This window comes from Camelus bactrianus, chromosome 22 (assembly GCF_048773025.1).
Source record: "Camelus bactrianus isolate YW-2024 breed Bactrian camel chromosome 22, ASM4877302v1, whole genome shotgun sequence".
NCBI lineage: Eukaryota > Metazoa > Chordata > Mammalia > Artiodactyla > Camelidae > Camelus > Camelus bactrianus.
In genome coordinates, this window is record NC_133560.1 from 22129599 (window position 1) to 22148471 (window position 18873).

At 48.4% G+C, this 18873-nt stretch overlaps 2 protein-coding genes across 2 annotated transcripts; one reads left to right on the top strand and one right to left on the bottom strand.

The window, feature by feature from the left end:
* Positions 1-2159: 2159 nt before the first annotated feature.
* FAM32A (family with sequence similarity 32 member A) lies at positions 2160-7713 on the bottom strand. The gene is made up of 4 exons (XM_010972086.3): positions 7563-7713; positions 7303-7444; positions 3607-3660; positions 2160-3304 (listed from the first exon to the last, which is right to left on the bottom strand). Exons 1-4 carry the CDS (start codon positions 7634-7636, stop codon positions 3236-3238), a joined length of 339 nt encoding a protein of 112 aa, XP_010970388.1. The 5' UTR covers positions 7637-7713; the 3' UTR covers positions 2160-3235.
* A 137-nt stretch (positions 7714-7850) lies between these two features.
* Positions 7851-17898, top strand: CIB3 (calcium and integrin binding family member 3). The gene is made up of 5 exons (XM_010972084.3): positions 7851-13393; positions 13618-13652; positions 15259-15370; positions 16356-16503; positions 17360-17898. The coding sequence occupies exons 1-5, from the start codon at positions 13343-13345 to the stop codon at positions 17557-17559; spliced, it is 546 nt and encodes a 181-aa protein (XP_010970386.2). The 5' UTR covers positions 7851-13342; the 3' UTR covers positions 17560-17898.
* Positions 17899-18873: the final 975 nt, after the last annotated feature.

Genomic DNA, 18873 nt, shown 5'->3' on the forward strand with positions numbered 1-18873 from the left:
TGGCAAGAATGCGCAGGCGCACGGCGCAGTTTGCGCAGGCGTAATAAGCCCGATGACCCTTGTTTCCTGGTCCTTCCTCAAGCATCCCGGAAGTAAGCCCAGAGGGGCGGGGCTAATATGGGCGGGGCTAATATGGGCCGGGCGGGGCCGGGCGGGGCCGGGCGGGGCCGGGCGGGGCCGGGCGGGGCCGGGCGGGGCCGGGCGGGGCCGGGCGGGGCCGGGCGGGGCCGACTGAAGCAGGGAGCTCTCTAGCTGCCTGGCTGGGCCACTGAGGCCGTAACAGCTGGAAAACCCCACTTTGTGGGCCAAATTAGGTGAGAGATCCGGTGGTGGAACCCACCTAGCTCCCAGCCCTATGGAACTCAGTCTGGTCAGGAAATCTAGGAGACAAATATGCAATTACTAATTGTGACACCCTTTATACGGAAGGTAAGGTAGTGGTTACTTGGAAAGAGGCCAAACTCTCTGAATGGCAATCAAGCCTTATCAAATCACTTCCTGTCACCCGTCAGTGTCAACATTTGTCAGTGAACATGCGTGCCAGTTTATTGACTGAAATAATCTCCTGAAAACCATGCCCCACTGAACCTAGGCAAAAAGCACGTGTTTTCTTTCTATAATTAGTGGCCACTGTGGGTATTGCATATTGTGACCCCTGATTAATTGAATTATATCTTGTTTGCTTTTATGAAATCGAGCTTTTGAGAAATGCCTGCATTATATCCCAATGAACCATCACAGCGCCCTGAGCCCAACTCTGCAGTTATCAGAACCATTTACCCAGGCTGCCAGCCTCTCACTTTTATCTTCCCTACTGTCTCCATCTGAGGTGTTGAAAGATAGTTTTTGCAGTCTGTGGTTATATATTCTCTACTTAGGGTAGAGATGTTAAGTGCAAGAAAATCCAAAGAAAACTGGAATCTCTAAAGATTATCAAATGAATCCAAGTGAGAGGCTTTTTGACACCAATTGTCTCTAAAGAAATCCTATCACACCTAGTCTCATAATATGCCCAATTCATTGCAATGTTATATAAAAACATGCCCTTTTTAAAAAATTACAAAACTATATCTTACTGAGAAAAATGCCAAAGAGTTTAAAGCATAAAGAAAGCTACCACGGAGAGGTAACCCCTCTTGTTCCGGAACATTTCCTTTCAGGCTTGCTCTGGGCATTTTAGATGTTTAATATAGTATCAAGGGGGCTGGGAAGACCAAAGTCTTTTGAGGAAACAAAGGCCAAGAATACTTTCACAGTAAGTACACATCAATTACTTGTAACCTCCTTTTCTCCATTTGTGGGGGAATTTGAATCATACGTGAATTTCATCCTTGGCAGTTAATGTATAAGCCAGATCTGACCTCTACAACATCTCAGACCAGACTTATTGTGGTAGACCAGTGTTTCTCAAGCTTCGTTACACACTGGGGTCACCAGGGGAGCTCTGAAAAATCTCAATGACAAACCTGACTCCAGGCAGCATCAGTGGTGCTTACTGCTCGCCAGGAGTCCAACAGATTTGGAGAACTATTGTGGTACACTATAGCAGTGATGGCCCCCAATAAACCGCATCTCCTGGTGTTTCTGCCCTTGTGTAGTTCTTCCCAGAGTGAGTTTGGCAATGACTTGTGTTGGCCAACGGAACAGGTTATGGGAAGACAGGTCCTAGAGGACCTCCTGGCTCCTGGCAAGTCAACACAGCTCACAGTGAACTAAACTACACTACATGGAGCAGAAGTCTCCAGCTGAGCAGTAAACCCAAAGAATCTTGAAAAAAAAATACTGTTGCTTTAAGTCACTCAATTTTGAAGCGGCTTGTTAGAAAGAATTGGAATCTATCTTTCCTGGTACTGGCTGCAGGCTTTTCATAGCACCAGAAGATCATGCTCACAGACCCCAACAACCAGCTCACAGATGGACAAGGCCTAAAGTGCCTTTCTACCAGTCGATGCGGGAATCCACCCAAAGAAGCCACTGCTAATGAGAGGTGTATCACCTCTTTTGGGTGGGTTGCAAACCACAGATGGAAACACACATCATCTAATTTCCTCCAAATTGAGGGTGAACAGTGGTTTTGCAGTATGTACATTCGTGTGTGATAATCCAAAAGGCAGCATTTCTTGTGGTAATCAAACAGCCTATAATTAAGACACTTAGACTTATATTTAATAACTGTTTTTTGTTTTATTCTGCTTTCACATGACAGTCCCAAACACTTGGTTTTTCTTTTCTTTGTTTTCTTTCAGCATCTGTCAACACCCTTTCTCCCAACAGCAATATGCAATTTGATCCTCACCTGGCGGGTCCAGGTAGGCCCTCAAAGATCCTGGCTCTCCAGCACAGGACCCTGGGTCCTCCCTTTGACTGCCCCCATGTCTGTGCTGGGGCTCTGCCTTGGTCTTCTCACCTGAGGGGTGTCTTTAGGTCAGCAACACCAAACATGTGATATGCCAACAATCAATAAATATGTGGGGCTCTTCAGAGCCTAGGGTTGAGGGTGAGAAGGCAGGCTGAGTCTGGGTTCCACTGCAAAGAATGCTGTGCTTGACTGGCAATGTCTGCCAAGGCAACACCTGCTAGACATGTCTGGAATGGGGATCCTGGGAGAAGAGGTCACATGCTGGCCACAGGCATACATTCCATCCTTGCCTTAGGTGGTTCTGCTTCTCCAGCTGCACTGTCTCACTGGCCCGGTGGCTGAGGAGGCAGTCTGAAAGCCACGAAACTGAAAGGGCCTTCCCCAGGCCCTGGATGGAAGTGCAAAAGCCCCAAGCTAGAGGGAGCTTGGAAGGGCAGCCCCTGCAGGGCCCTACAGGGGTCTACATGCTGCAGTCCATGTTGGCATCAGCTCCTTGTCCTCTGGAGTCAGGTTCATTCAGGCAAAGCTAGCTGGCTGGCTGTCACAAGAATTAGACACGACTCAGGAGTAAAACACTTTTCCATAGCAGGTACACAGAAATAATCTTAATCTCTGGATAAACTTTCAAAAATTTCCAGTCCAAACTAAAGAGGTTTATCTTCTATGTGCTACCAAGAAATCAAAAGAGAGTTAAAGGACAGTCTTACTTTAATCAAGTTCCAGAATGAGGGCAAACTTCTCTGAAAAGCACCGCTCGGCAGAAGATGCCAGGGTGTGTGTAAAAGAATGTTTCTGGAAAAAACCAAAGACACCAAACATAACCCCAACTTCGCCTTCTGCTTCCCCCGACGCCACTCCTTGTCCTGGGCAGGGAGGCTACTTCGTCCAGCTGACTTTGGGGATGTCATAGTGCTCTGTGAGTGTGTCCAGGTGTCTGTTGAAATCCTGGGAAAGCCGAGGAGAAAGCCCGCATCAGCACAGACCCAAGCAGGGCACTGGGCATATGTGGCGCTGCCCACTCCCACTTCTCCACACCCTGTCTCTCCTCAATGAACCCCTACTCTCAAAGCCACCCAACCAGGCCTTAAGAGATGCCAGGACCCTGGTCTTGCCCTTAAATGACTCCGGGAAAGGTGGGTGAACCCCCTCTCCACCAACACTCCAATGGCTTCTCTGCCCGGCTCCTCACCTCTGGGCCAAGCCTGGTCCCCACATGGCTCAGTCTCCCCCATCAGCACATGACTTACCTCGACTCTCTGCTTGTGGGTTTTGGATGCTTTCTTCAAGATCCTTTCCATTTGCTGAAGAGAGGAGAGAAATGGAGGTGAGTCATGTGCCTGATGCAGCCCAGGTCAGCAAAAGAGGGAAGCTGGGAGCCCTGGCCAGTCTGGCCTTCACACTCAGAATGGCTGGCGGTCTCGGGGTGTACACCTTGCACCTCCCTCACCTCCACGCGGGCTCATCCAAGAGGGATGCCCCTAACACATCCCACTGGGAACCCACGTCAGCTGCCTTTTGGTCTGAGCGGCAGGAAAGGCACTAGCACTGACTTAAGGAGCCTCTGCTGGGAGCTGCACATGTGCTTCCTGCATCCTCAGGCAACTGACTGCATTCTCAGTGGGTTGAAAAACAAAGACTCAGATGGGGTTCGAGAAAAGAAGAGAAATGAGGAAAGTAAGAGGCTTGACACATAGCAGGTGCTCCAGTGACAGTCCGCAGCGCCAAGAGCGCAACAAGGTCCAGATCACCTTGAGAAGCACGGTTCTGGAATATGCATCCTGTCCCACCGCAACCTGCCCCACCACGTGTCCAACACCAGCGGTACCTGGTGAGTTAAAAGCACACAATGCAGAGACAGCCAGACATGGGGATGCACCTAGCTCTCCACTTACTCGTGGATGATTGTGGCCGACTCTCTCGTTGGTACATCCCCACCCCACAGACTGAGCTGCCTGGCACTGGTGCCCTGGTGCAGTCCTCTGCCACACTGACTCTGGGCTCAGTTTACTTAACAGAATGCAGTGCCAGTGCTGGGCTGAAGCCGTAAGACCCAGCAGCCTTTCCTTTGTGTTCTTGGAAGGCAACCACCATGCAGAAAGTCTGCTGATCTTGCTGGAAAGCAAGGACCTGGAGAATGAGGTGACACATGGGGAGAGAGGCCACAGAAGGAGCACTGAGGCACGAGACATGTGATGGTGAAGCCATCTCGGATGTTCCAGCCCAGCTGGGCCTCCAGCCCCAGCTGTCACTGACTGCACTGGATTCCAAGGTAGGCCAGCAGAAGAACCACCCAGCTAAGCCCAGTCAGACCCACAAAAGGTACTGGTGACTGGACCTGGCTGCTCCCCCTGTCCCTCCTCTTCTCCTACGCTGCCTTCTCATCCTCGCTGCATCCAGGCAGCCTTCGCCAGGCTGACACTCCCTCTGGAGTACCTGCCTTGTCCATCTTTGCCTCTTCCGGCTGCCGTGAGCCCACGTGAGGCCTGCGTCTCCTCACAAGAGGCCACACTGACTTGACCAGCTGTCACCACTGCCAGGCATTTGGCGGGCCTCTGCCCTCCCTCTTCCCATTCCATGCACCGAGTTCACAGGTGCCTCGGGTGCTGTTGCCAACCCCATTTCACAGACGAGAGAAAAATGAGGACCAGAATGCACAGAGGAAGAGGGGGCTGGAGATACCAAGCCCTGTCCCTTCCACCAGGCTGGGGCCTTCCTTCCAGGAGCCATCCAGCCCATAAAGCTCACTGTGCTCAATCTAACACTTCCACGTGGGCATCTGGATTTCCAGCTGTACCTCGCTTTGCCCACACCTGCTCCCTTCTCTCTCTCACCCATCTCATCTCTTTCTGTCTTCTGGGTCAAACAAAACCCACAGCAATACTTCTGGTCTTCAATGCCAACAACAAAAGTTTCACCTGGACCTTTGCACCCTCTAGCTACAGGCCCGTTTCTCCGTCCCCTTTGACAGCATATCTCCCAAGACTTATTTCTAATCCTTGTCTCCATGTCTGCCTTGCCCCACCCCCACTTAGAAGCACTCTAATCAACCTTTCTTCCTCCTCATTCCAACTGAGGGCTCCGAGTGCTCAGCCCACTAGACCTCTTGCCAGATTATAACAGTTGATCACGTCTTCCTTCTTGAAGAACTTTCTCCACTCGGGTCCTAAGGACACGCTCCCTCCTGGCATCCATCCCTTCCCGTGCTCCTTTGAAGTTTCCTTTCTGCTACCCTATAATTACCAGAGGCCAGATGCTACACTTTTTCTGTCACTACCCCTCCTCAAGGATCTCATCTGGTCCCAGAGCAATTCTCAAATGTTTGTCTGGGCGCAGACTTTTCCTCCAAACTGCAGATTCAGATAACGAACCATTCACGAGAATTCTCCACTTGGATTTCTAACGGATACCTCAAATTTAACTTCCCTCTAAAACCAAGACCTTGATCCCCTGCTTTAGAAACCTGTTTTATGTGAAGTCCTTCCTATCTCAGTGAACAGCACCTTCATTCATCCAGCTTCTCCCACCAAATTCTCCCATCTTGGTCTTCCTTGATTCCTCTTTCTCAGTCCACAACCAATCCATCAGCTAATCTGGCCGTTCTTCCTTCAAAACCTATCCCAAACTTGACACCTTCCATCACTTCTACTACTACTGCCCAACTCTGAGCGGCCATTATTAGTCACCTTGACAGTTGCATGAGCCTCTCCCCCACTCCACCCTGAGTGCAGCAGTAAAATCCCAGCTCTGCCTCTGACTATAACTTTAAGGAAGGGACTTAAGTGCATTTACTTGTTAAATTCTCTAAACCTATGAGGTAGGGACTTGAGTCCCACTTTACAGATGAGGAAATTGAGGTGTAGAAAGTTAGCCAACTTAGCCAGAGTTACACCACCACAGCAGCAGACACAGAATGGGACACAGGTCAGTTCTGTCAAAGCGGGTGGGTCTCTCTCTCTTTTTGCCCCTCGTACGACTCAATTAGGCCTGGGAGTAGTGAGTTAACTTTCACCGATACCAGTGGATCAATCACCCAGGTCAGGGTTGGGGGGTGTCAGCCTCGGCACTACCGACATTTTAGGCCAGACCATTCTTTGCTGTGGGGGGCACTGTCAGACGTTGAACAGCATCCCTGGCCTTTACCCACTAGAAGCTAGTAGCACCGCCCTACCCCTGACGCCCAAACTGTAATAAACAAAAACGTCTGCAAACATTGTCAAATGTCTTCTTGGGGTTGGAGATGGGGCAAAAAACAGTCCCAAGTGAGAACCACTGACCCAAACTGATTATTCCCTCTCCCAAGCATAATGGGCAGAACTTATCTATCCTACACTGACCTCTCCTATCCCTCACCACCCAAATTTATTAAGTGTTTAATATCAAGAGAAGTTATTTATCAGTGGCTTTTAAATACAATATACTTGAACCTGCTGAAGTCGTCATGGAAACACTTCCTGGTGACTTACAGCAGCGAGCATGCCCATTTAATATCAACAGCTAACATTAACTGAGCATTGATTTTATGTTAGACTGAGTGCCGTTTACCGGCATGACTTCATCCGAAGTTCTTATCCCTCTTAGGTGAAAACATTATCCTGACCCCTACATATGAGGAAACTGAGGCACGGACAGATGAGTCACGGACCCAGTATCACTGGGCAAATGAGCGACAGCGCTCGAATCCAAACGGCGTCTCTGCCGCTCCGCTCTGCGGTCCACTCCAGCCAGAGGAGCTTCCTGTCCTCGGAGCTTCCCCGCCGTGGACTCCTCCTCTCTTACTCACGCAGCATCTTCTCCCCAGAATTAGGTCCTCTCTGACCGCTCCCCATCACCCGAGTGTCCGGGGGCAGGCCCCGGTTACGAGTTTCCGGGCCCTGTCTCAGCATCCACGCTGGGAGACCCGGGCCCGCGACACGGAGCATCCCTAGGCTCTCCACCCGCCTTACCCGCTTCTCCTGCATCTTTTCGAAGGCCGCCTGGGCCGGGGTCCGCTTGTCCAGACCGCGCCGCTTCTCCTCCTCGTTCTTTTTGCTCGTTCCCATCGCTTCCAGAAGTTTCGCCTTGTCTTTGTCCTTCTTTTTCTTCTTCCTGGGAAGGGAGACGGGGATAAGAAGCAGCAGTGGCGGGTCAGAGGGCAGCACCCCGGGGTCTCAGAAAGAGGCTTAAAGGGGCAGAATTCGGCGTCCCACGGGCTCTCAAGGCTTACCGCTTGGTCACGCCGAGCTCTGCGACGCCTTTCAGCTTCAGGGGCCCCTTTTGGACCTGCTCGTAGGCCTCCATGGCGCCCGTCTCAAGTTCGGGAGGTAAATGCCACACTTCCTGTTTGATAACACTATTTCCACCCGAAGGCCCGCCTCCATTCATTTTGATTGGTCGAGGTAGGCGGTGAGCGTGAGCCCTTAATCTCCAGACTCGGGCCACACTTTCGGGTTCCGGGGCGGGCTTGGAGAGTCACCTTCTCGTGCCACACTTCCGGTTTTGGTGCCCACTTCAGATTTCCCCCGCATTGGGCGCCTAGACCTGGGAAGCCGATGTGACAAAGACCCTGTTTGCTAAAACGCAATGTTTTCTTGAGTGTTTTGCGCTTATGTGGATGTTCTGTTATCTTTTTCTGACATATTTTAAGGGTTCAATAGGTAACCTAATTTTGAAAACTTAAGTACTAGTTATTTTTTCAGCTTTCGGTAAATGACGGTATTATGTGAAATATATGTTGGTGGTATTTAAAATAGTTTTAAAAATCGATTCTGTTGACGTACAATTTATAAACAGTAAGACGCACCCATTTAAACTGTACCCTTTCATAAGTATTGTCACATTTGTACACCTATGTAATCGCTTCCACAACCAAGATAAAGAACATTCCATCACCCCAAGGTTCCTTTGTTCTCTTTTCCAGCTAATTCCCCCATCCCTCTCCCCAGGCAACTCCAAATATGTTTTCTGTCACTGTAGAATATAATTGTCTTTTTTTTAAAGTTCAATATACGGGTAATCATAACGTGTTCTCTCTAGTTAGAATTCTTTCACTAGACATAACGTGTTTGAGATTCTTCCTGTTGTTTGGTATAACAGTACTTCATGTTTACTGATTAGCGTTATTCCATTGTACATAAATGTATTCAGTTTGTTTATCCACTCACCTGTGGATAGATACCCGAGTTGTTTCCAGTTTGTGGCTATAATGAACAGAGCTGCTGTGAACATCAGTGTAGGTCTCTGTATGGACATAGATCTTGTTTCTCTTGGGCTCACTCCAGATGCCTTCATTCCTTGGGTAGAGTTGCAGCAAGGTTTGGTTTCCCTGAGAATAAAAATGTTGATTCTCTAGTCACTTTGGCTTTGAGGCTGCAATAAGAGAAAATAGTTGCATAAGGTATACCCAAACCCCTGAGCTATCAGTGTCGTAACACTTGGGACTCCAATGAGTTGGTTTTTTGTTTTTTTTTTAAATTCCCTGAGATCACAAGTAATTTGTTGAATAAGCAGACCTATTGTCATAATCAAACATAGTTCTCTTTTTGTTTCTTTCTATCTTTTTAAACTTTATATTTTGTAGTGTGACTCATCTTCCTCTGTGCTTTACATTTACCAAAATGTTTTGAAACTCTTTCCAAGACAGCACGTATACCTCCATCACACCTTCCTCAAAGTATGGATGGCTGAGAGAAGTCCTCCCTACCAATGACCATCTACCTCCCACAAATCTTACCTGAGTTTTGCAAGTGGCCTGAATCTCTAGCAGTGGAATTGCTGAGTCCAAAATTATGTGCACTTGTGCATTTAACTTTGGCCTGCTGTTGCCCACATTGTGCCAGGGACCTTTTTTGGTGACGGGGGTGGGGGAGGGGATTAGCGGGTGGAAGAGGGAGAAGAAGGGAGCGTCCCCCAAATCTGGAGGAGGCCTGACAAAGAGGGGCACGGTGCCTGCATTTCCCCCTTTCTATCTGCAGGGGGCAGCAAACGACTGCCCAATTCTCCAGTCAGAGGCTCACCCTTTGGCATTCAGGAATTGATGAGATTGCCAAGTGAGCTCGGGCTTTCCCGTGCCAGCGGATGGGGGCGACCAGATGGCGCCGGCTTACTCATGCGGCCGTCCATGGCAGAGTCAAGTCTTCAGGGAGGGACAGGACAGACTCAGGTGAGGGAATTCTGTTCTCCCTCAGTCAAACCAGTGGTTTTGGAGCTCCTTTTTTTTGGCACTTTGAAGGCTGTGTGCCCTGGAGCAAGTGGCCTGACCTCCCTGAGCTTCTCTTTCCTCTTCTATAAAATGGGGAGGAGGAGGATGATGATAACAGCTAATACTTTACATGGATGCAAATGGATCATCTCATTAACTCTCACAGCCACCCTGTTACGTACACCACCCTGATTTTATAGGCAGGGAAACTGAGTCACAAACTGTATTTCAGCCTATACTGTTTCCCACTATGAGGCCATCCACTGTAAGATTCCTTAAAAAGGAAGGAAATTCTGACACAGGCTACAACGTGGCTGCCCTTGAAGACATTATATCTAAGTGAGAGATGCCAGTCACAAAAGGACAAATCCTGTGTGATTCCACTTATGTGAGGCTCTTGGAATAGGAAAATGAATAGAAATGGAAAGTAGGATTGTTAAGTGCCAGGGGCTGAAGGAGGGGAGAACGAGGAGTTAGTGGGATTTTTTTTTCCCCTGGGGGCAGATAATTAGGCTTATTCATTTTTAACAGGAGTACTGGGGATTGAACCCAGGACCTGATGCATCCTAAGCAGGCACTCTACCACTGAGCTATACTCTCCCCACAGGAGTTAGTGTTTAGTGGGGCCAGAGTTTCAGATCTACAAGATTAAAGAGCTATAGGTGTGGGTGGTGGTGATGGTTGCATAATAAGTGAATGAATTGGATACCACTGAACTGTCCACTTATAAATGGTTAAGATGGTAACTGTTGTATTTTATCACAATAAAAATATTTTAAAAACAAAGAGATAGTACAGAGATATTCTGCCTATTCTTTACTAAGTCTCCCCCGATGATCATATCTTGCAACACTATAATACAATATCACAACCAGGAGATTGACATCACTACCGGCAGGATACAGAACAGTTCAGCATCACAAAGATCCTTCTGGTTGCATTCTTATAGCCGTACCCACCTAGCCCCTATCTCTGCACTTGGGCAACCAGCAATCTGTTCTCCATTTCTATAATTTTGTCATTTTAAGAACGTTATATATGGGGAGGTTATAGCTCAATGGTAGAGTGCACGCCTAGTATACGTGGGGTCCTGGATTTGATCCCCAGTACCTCCATTTTTAAAAAGTTTAAAATAAATTAATTAATTAAACTAAAAAAGAAAGGGGAGGGTATAGCAATTTTTTTTTTAAAGGAGGGGATGGTTACAGCAAAATAAAAAAAGGGGGAGGAGGGCATAGCTCAGTGGTAGAGTGCATGCCTAGCATGCATGAGGTCCAGGGTTCAATCCCCAGTGCCTCCATTAAAAAAAAAAACCTAACTACTACTCCCCCAAAAAACAAAAAACTAGTTTTGTTATTGTCATAATTAAAAAAAATGTATTATGAGCCAGCAATCCCTGGGTATATATCCAGAGGGAACCTTAATTCAAAAAGATACATGCACCCTAATGTTCAAAGCAGCACTATTTACAATAGCCAAGACATGGAAACAACCTAAATGTCCATCAATAGATGACTGGATAAAGAAGTTGTGGTATATTTACATAATGGAATACTACTCAGCCATAAAAAATAATAAAATAATGCCATTTGCAGCAACATGGATGGACCTGGAGAATGTCATTCTAAGCGAAGTAAGCCAGAAAGAGAAAGAAAAATACCATATGATATCACTTACATGTGGAATCTAAAAAAAAAAAAAAGACAAATAAACGTATTTACAAAACAGAAACAGACTCACAGACATAAAAATCAAACTTATTGTTACCAGGTGGGGAAGGAGTTGGGAAGAGATAAATTGGGAGTTTGACATTTGCAGATACTAACTACTATATATAAAATAGATAAACAACAAGTTTATACTGTATGGCACAGGGAACTGTATTCAATATCTTGTAGTAACATGGTTAAAAAGAATATGAAAATGAATATATGTATGTTGCTATATGACTGAAGTATTGTGCTGTACCCCAGAAACTGACACATTGTAAACTGACTTTTATTTATATATCAATAAAAATATATCAAAAAAGGTATTTACAAGCCATAAAATGCACCCTTTTTGGTGTACAGTACTATGAGATTTGACAAAGGAATACAGTAGTGTCACCAACACTACAATCAAGATAGAGAAGAATTCCATCACCCTCAGAATTCCCTTGCTCCCCCCAACCCCCCATCTGCCAGCTCCTGGCAGCCATTAATCTGTTTTCTGTTCCTATATTGTCTTTTTGAGAATGTCCTGTAAATGGAATCATCTATCAGGTAGCCTCTTGAGTCCTTTGAAAGAAATGAGTCTTCTTTCACTTCGCATAATGGATTTGAGATTCATTCACGTTATGTGTATCAAGAGCCCATTCTTTTTTATGGCAGAGGGGTAGTCTATTGTGTGGACAAGCCACAGGTTGTTTACTCATGCCCCAGGTGAAGGACGTCTGTGTTGTTTCCAGTTTTTGAAGATTATGAATAAGGCTGCTGTAAAAACGTATGTACAATTTTTTTAAAGCCGAAATACCATTCACATATCATCAAAGTCACCCTTTAAGGTTCACAATTCAGAGGCATTTAGTACATTCACAGTGTTATGCAATTTCACCATTATCTGATTCCAGAATATTTCCATCACCTCAAAAAGAAACCCTACATACCCATGAGCAGTCGCTCCCATCCCCCTCCCTCAGCCCCTGGCAACCACAAATCTATTTTCTAGCCTGTGGATTTGCCTATTCTGGACATTTCATATAAATGGAATCATACAGCATGTGGCCTTTTGTGCCTGGTTTCTTTCACTCAGTGTCATGGTTTTGAGGTTCATCCACGTTGTAGCAGGAATCAGTGCATCGTTCCTTGTTATGACTGGATAAAACATAATTACTACCCTCCTCAACCCCCCCTAAACTATTTTTATTATTGTTACCATTTAAAAATGTATTTACAATCCATAAAATGCACCCTTTTCAGTTTACAGTACTATGAACTTTGACAAAGGAATGAAGCCATGTCATCAACACTACAATCAAGATGGAGAACAGTTCCATCACCCTCAAGATGGGCAGCCACTACATTGTATCCACCTTGAAGGATGCATGGTGCATATTAGCATATTAAAAGCTCTGACAAGTCCTGCAATAAAGAACAACTGTGTTATATAACCCAAATTTAGACACTGAATTGCTTTTCTCAAGCAATAGCAGCATCTTCATCCTCCTGTTCCCCCTCATCTCCAGTGCACACCTCATCTAGCTTATTCACCATTATGTGCCTAGAACTGGCTTATATCCAATGCTCAACTTTTTTTTTTTTTGGTTACGTTAATTATCTCATTACCTCTTCAGAACAACTCTACTAGGTAGGTACTAATATAATTTCCAACTTACAAACAAGGCTCAGAGAAACCAGATGACTTGTCTAAGACCACACCACTAGTGGGTAGAGAGCTAGAATTTGACCTAGGGTGCGCTCACAGCCTCTCCACCACCCTGCCCATCTCTCAAAGGTGCCCCATAACCCCAGTCTCACCTGGTGGTGGCAGGTGTGGTCTCCCCACTGAGGTCTGCCCTGTGACCTCCCACAACCCTTCTTGCCCTGGTGGCTGTAGGCACACCCAGGCTGTTGCCCAGAGAGCTCAGCTGTAACTTGAGTCTCACCCAGCCTGGGGGTGATGGGGCGGGTGGGCAGGTGACAGCCAGGGCAGGGACATTTGCCCAGACACTGGTGCGTGGCAGCCTGGCAACCTGTGTGGCCCTGAGGAGATTGGGGGCTTAGGCAGCGTGTTCCAGAGTATTCCAGGAGGCAGTGGTCTTCACCATGGGCAACAAGCATACCGTGTTCACTCATGAGCAGCTGGAAGCGTATCAGGTAGGGGTGATGGGCTGGACCCCAGTGGGTTTGGCAGCCTTGGTTTCCTGGCCTGAGAAATGCAGACGGCATCCCTTTGTCCCTGGTGTGCAGTCAGCCAGCGATCCTGGCGCCACTCTGTGTGTGGCAGCAGGCAGCAATGGGCTTGGGGTTGTGGGAGAGGAAGGAGGTCCCCCCTTCCCAACCAGGCAGGGTCTGGACCAAGCCAAAATCTCTCTCGGCAGGACTGCACCTTCTTCACGAGGAAGGAAATCATGAGGTCAGTCTGGGGAGGAAGCAAGGGAAGACCTGGAAACTGTCTGTATGTTGCTGGATTTGCAATTTGACGGCACTCAATGCTTCACAGGGGTTTGAGTGATAATGAGATCGCATGCATGGTCAGTGGATGGACGCCGAGGGGGAAGACTGGGAACTCGCATCTGGCCACATTGTCCTGCCTTGAGGCTGACGAGCTTGGGCTTTCTCCCAAGGGCGGCAGGGAGCCGTAGAGAGTGTGTGAGCTGGGGAGAGGCAGATCCTCCTGAGGCGAGCCTTGAAGAGGCTGGGAACCAGGGGCAGCCCTGGGCTGTGGGGTCGGCATTAAGGCTGGATCTGGGGAGAAGGCCTGAGGCGGCTGCATGTCCCTGGTGTGAGCCAGATGGGCATGGGTGGCTATTCCACCTCATCACTCGGCCCATGGAGTGATTGTCCAGAGGCCTTGACCCATGAACTTGGAGCTGTGAAACCCAAGCTGGCTGGGGTTTGGCTTCAGAGTAATCGAGGCCAAGGCCCCAGTTGTGTGGGCACGGGACATCCATTATTGATGGGCACACCTTTCACCAGTGAGCCCCATTGTCGGAGTGAGGACAGCTTGCAGGGTCACCTTGGCCATCATAATTGGATTACTGATGGGGAAACTTGAGGCTCGGACAGGGGATGGTGACCCCAGGCCCCTGGGTAGATGGGCAGAGCCCCAAGGAGTTTGAGGGCTAACATTCTGCCTGTCTCAAGCTTCTTGTTAGACAGACCTACCAAGGGGAAGAGAAGGGGGACTTGCTCAAGGTCATACAGAAACCCAAACCCAAACCCAGGCTATTCTCCGAAGGGACCCAGGACTGAAGTTCCAGATACCCCCTCCTCAAGTTCCTAGCCATCATGTGATCCAGGGGCTCCTGTCTCCCTCAGAGACAGTCCCTGGCAACTTGGGGACCTCTGACCCATCAAGGATGGGCTCCATAAGGCTGCTGCTCAGCAGGCCCCAAGGACAGTATGGCATCACCAGGTGAGGGCACTGGAGTGGAGAGCTGGCCTCGCAATCTAGGTATTGGATATGGCCTTTGGTGTTTTGCAAAATGCCTTTCATTAACCCTTTCAAATATTAGCCTTTTGTCTTTGCTCCGGGGACCCTTGAGGGGACCCTGTCCCACATGATAGAGGGAGAGATGAGGGTCTTTAGAGGCAGGGTCTTGACAACAGCCTGATGATAGCCAGAGATTCATAGATTGGCTCAGATTCTCTGAATTCTCATGTTGAATGACCTTACCTCAAGCATTCTCTTTTCTGCCAACCCTATCTGCCTGGTAAGATTCGACTCATGTTTCAAAGCCGGGCACCAATGCCCCCTCCTCCAGGAAATCCTTCTTTCTCCCTGGCTTGCTTCCCCCAGTCTAATTCCTCCTTTCTCTGAGGCTGTCTACCTTGGTCCTGTCTCCAGGGGGATAAATGTGCCTGGGTCTGGCTCTGTGTGCATGAGGGTTGGGCCCAGAGCCGATGGCTCTTGGGGACCCAGCATCCTTCAGAGTAGAGTGAGCAGGTGTGAGAGTGAGAGAGGAGGCAAGCCCACCCCCCGTCTCCCAGTCTTTCTCATTGTTTCCCTCCCACACCAGGCTCTACTATCGCTATCAGGACCTGGCCCCCCAGCTTGTCCCTCTCGACTATACCAGCTGCCCTGATGTGAAGGTGCCCTACGAGCTCATTGGCACCATGCCTGAGCTGAAGGTATGCCCAGACTGTGGGGCAGGGAGGGAAAAAAACAGTAGAGATAGCCCTTGTTGCATTCCTGTGAGGTGGGTGCTGCAATTAGTCTCATTTTACAGATGAAGAAACTGAGGTCCAGAGAGGTTAAACTGCTTATTCATAGGCACAGTTAGGACATGACAGAGACAGGATTCAAACCCTGGTTTGTTGGGAAGATGAGACAGGACAATGCAGGTAAAGGGCTCAGTACAGGGTCTGTGGCATGGCAAGTCCTCATGGAACATTAGTTCTTTACATAATAGTAGCTATTAAATGCAGGTTCTTCTCAACTGGATGCTTGACACATAGTTTGTGACTCTGGAGAGGACTTGTGGGGTGAGTGACTGTGAGTAGAGATTATTTTATTACAAGGGACAGAAACCTCATTCAAGAGAGACAGAATGGGTTGGATCAACGTGAACAACAAAATGCAAGGATTGGGCCAGCATCAGGTACAACTGGAACCAGGGTCTCTGAGGATGTGTGTGGGAATCTTCCTCCATCTTTCAGCTTCTCCAGGGAAGAGGCAGCCTGTCCTCTTGCGGTGGTGAAGGGAAACCCCCAACTGCCCCAGATTTCCTCCCATCAGCTCTGCAGCAAGCAAAAATAGGTCTCTCCACCCCAGCTTTTCAGAAACTGTCTCAGGGCAGCCTCTGATTGGCCAGTTTGAGTTACATGCCCATCCTGGAGGCACTCACGGTTGCTAGGTGAATGGAAATCTCTGATTGGCCTCACCTGGGTCATGGGACTGCCTCTCGAGCTGAAAGTGGGATCAACACCACCCAGATCACAGGAGAGGGGAGTAAAGTTGCCTAAAGTCCTCTCCAGGGACCTTGAGAGAGAGGGAGTCTTGGTGGGGGGTATTTGGAGGTTCCTAGGAATGTGGGTGCTGACAGTGAGACCATGTGGAGCCCTTCTCCTGCCCCAGACCCTAGTTGGGGCTGGCCTCCCTGCTTCCTGTCTCTAGGACAATCCCTTCCGTCAGAGGATTGCCCAGGTCTTCTCGGAGGACGGGGATGGTCACATGACCTTGGACAACTTCCTGGACATGTTTTCTGTGATGAGCGAAATGGCTCCCCGCGACCTCAAAGCCTACTACGCTTTTAAAATTTATGGTGCGTGTAGGGCCCCGGAGGTGGGGGAAGTGGGAATAAGACCAGGTCTTGGGCCAGGGGCTGCTCTGCCATCACAAATGTCTCTCCAAGGGCTCAGAGGCCCTGCGTGGCCCTGCCCTTCACCCCACGCTGGTACCTCCCCTCCTCATCCCATTCCAGCCACACTGGCCTGGCTGTTTACCCAACACGTCAAACTCTTTCTGCCTCCGGGCCTTTGCCTCTGCTGTGCCCTTTGTCTAGGATATCTTTCCCCTGGATCCTTCTCACCTTGAAATTTAGGTCAAAACTAGCCCTTTCCCTTTCCCCCCGATTCACTCTCCCTGCCACATCCTAGCATGGAGGTCCTGGGGAATTGAACCCAGGACCTCCTGCATGCTAAGCAGGTACTCTACCACTGAGCTATACCCTCCCGCCCAGATCTGCTCACTTCTTACCAATTTTCTCTCTGAGGAGACCCAAGGGCAATGACATCGTCTGTTTTGGTCACTACTGTCTTAGTTCCTGGCACACAGTAGGTATTCAATGAATACTTGTCAAATGAATGAATGAGTGCATGAAAATTTATCACAGTGGCTGGCACACAGTCAGCACTGTGGAAATGAATGAAAGAGGGAATGAATGAAAAACAATTAGTACACGCCTGGCACATAGTAGGTGCTCAACAAATGCTTGTTGAGTGAATGATTTCCCAGCAGGTCCCTGCCCAATTCCAAAGCAAGATCCAGCTTTTACCCAGGGTCTTGGGTTCCCTCTGGGCCCTTGTCCCTCATGGGGACAAGATGCGCCCACGACTGGCCCAGCCTGCCTGCCACCTGCTGTCCCCTTCCCCTATGTCCCCATCCATTCCATGCCACAGACTTTAACAATGATGACTACATCTGCGCTTGGGACCTGGAGCAGACGGTGACCAAGCTGACGCGGGGGGAGCTGAATGCTGAGGAGGTCAGCCTGGTGTGTGAGAAGGTGCTGGATGAGGCCGATGGGGACCACGACGGGCGGCTGTCCCTGGAAGACTTCCAGAACATGATCCTTCGGGCACCAGACTTCCTCAGGTGACACTCCTTGCCACCCTACACAATCCTTTTCCACGTGTATGAGAGGGGCTCTTATGGAACAGGTTCACAGACTCCGTTTGGGAAATTTCCTCTGTTCATTCATTTGTGACCTTGGGGAACTCTCCTGCCCTCCCTGGTCTCAGTCCCTGCATCTTTAAAATGGGGATAGAGACCTTGTGGACACCTCCTGTGGGTGGACACAGCTCTTTGGGTGAGCGGAACATGGTTGGACTTCAGCCTTGTCTTGCTTGAACATTTTGCGGTGAACAGACCGTACAACTGTACTTGGCAGCCCTGGGGAGAATCAGAGCCCATGCTGTAAGGCAGATAGCAAGGGTTCAATGAGTTGATACAGGGGGCGCCTTGCTACCTGCTTTTGTACCTCCCATGAGCTAAGAATGGCTTTTACATTTTTAATTGGTTGGGGGGAAAATCAAGTAAAAATCATACTCCACAACACACGAAAGTGATATGAAATTCAGTTTCCATGTCCATCAATAGTTTTATTGGCATACAGCCACGCCCATTTGTGTACATATTGTCTACGGCTGCTTTTGAGCTTTGAGGCAGAGTTGAGTCATTGGGCAAAGTTGGAAATATCAACTATATGGCCCTTTACAGAAAAAAATTCACTGACCTCTGAGTTAGTACATGGGAAGAATTTAGAGCAGTGCCTGGCACACAGTAGGTGCTCAATAACTGTGTGTGTAATAACCATAGCTGTTGTAGTTATTACCATTGGTGGTGTCCTTGCCTGCAAAGGGCCTCCTTCCTCTAACCTGGGATAAGTAAGGCTGGTCTCTTGACATAGAGACACGAATAATGACATCAGGACAAATCTCTTGCCACTAACTGAGCATCCTCTGTGTGTCCTGCCCTGCACATTTGTCCCCTTAGCCCTCACATTACCGCCCTTTGAAGGAGAGACAGCTATTATCCCCATTTTACAGAGGAGTAACTGAGGCCCAGAGACAGGGAGCCAGTCAGCGTCTAAGACAGAGCCAGGATGCAAACTCCAGTCCAAAGTAATATGCTCTCCAAAACAGAAAGACATTTCATACAATATCACTTATGTGTGGAATCTAAAAAAAAGGGCACAAATGAACTTATTTACAAAACAGAAACAGACTCACAGACATAGATAAGAAACATGGTTACCTGGGGCAAGGGGGTGGGAAGGGGTAGATTGGGAGTTTGAAATGTGCAGATACTAACTACTGTATATAACATAGATACACAACAAGTTTCCACTGTACAGCACAGGGAACTATACTCAATATCCTGTAGTAATACATGATGAAAAAGAATATAAAAA

Bases quoted from the DNA above. Each gene is read 5' to 3' on its own strand.
- CIB3 (XM_010972084.3), top strand. From the start codon at position 13,343: ATGGGCAACAAGCATACCGTGTTCACTCATGAGCAGCTGGAAGCGTAT. The intron at 13,653-15,258 runs GTCAGTCTGGGG...CTCCCACACCAG, and splicing joins ACGAGGAAGGAAATCATGAG to GCTCTACTATCGCTATCAGG. The intron at 15,371-16,355 runs GTATGCCCAGAC...TCCTGTCTCTAG, and splicing joins GCACCATGCCTGAGCTGAAG to GACAATCCCTTCCGTCAGAG.
- FAM32A (XM_010972086.3), bottom strand. From the start codon at position 7,636: ATGGAGGCCTACGAGCAGGTCCAAAAGGGGCCCCTGAAGCTGAAAGGC. The intron at 7,445-7,562 runs GTAAGCCTTGAG...CTCCCTTCCCAG, and splicing joins GAGCTCGGCGTGACCAAGCG to GAAGAAGAAAAAGAAGGACA. The intron at 3,661-7,302 runs GTAAGGCGGGTG...TCCTCTCTTCAG, and splicing joins AAAAGATGCAGGAGAAGCGG to CAAATGGAAAGGATCTTGAA.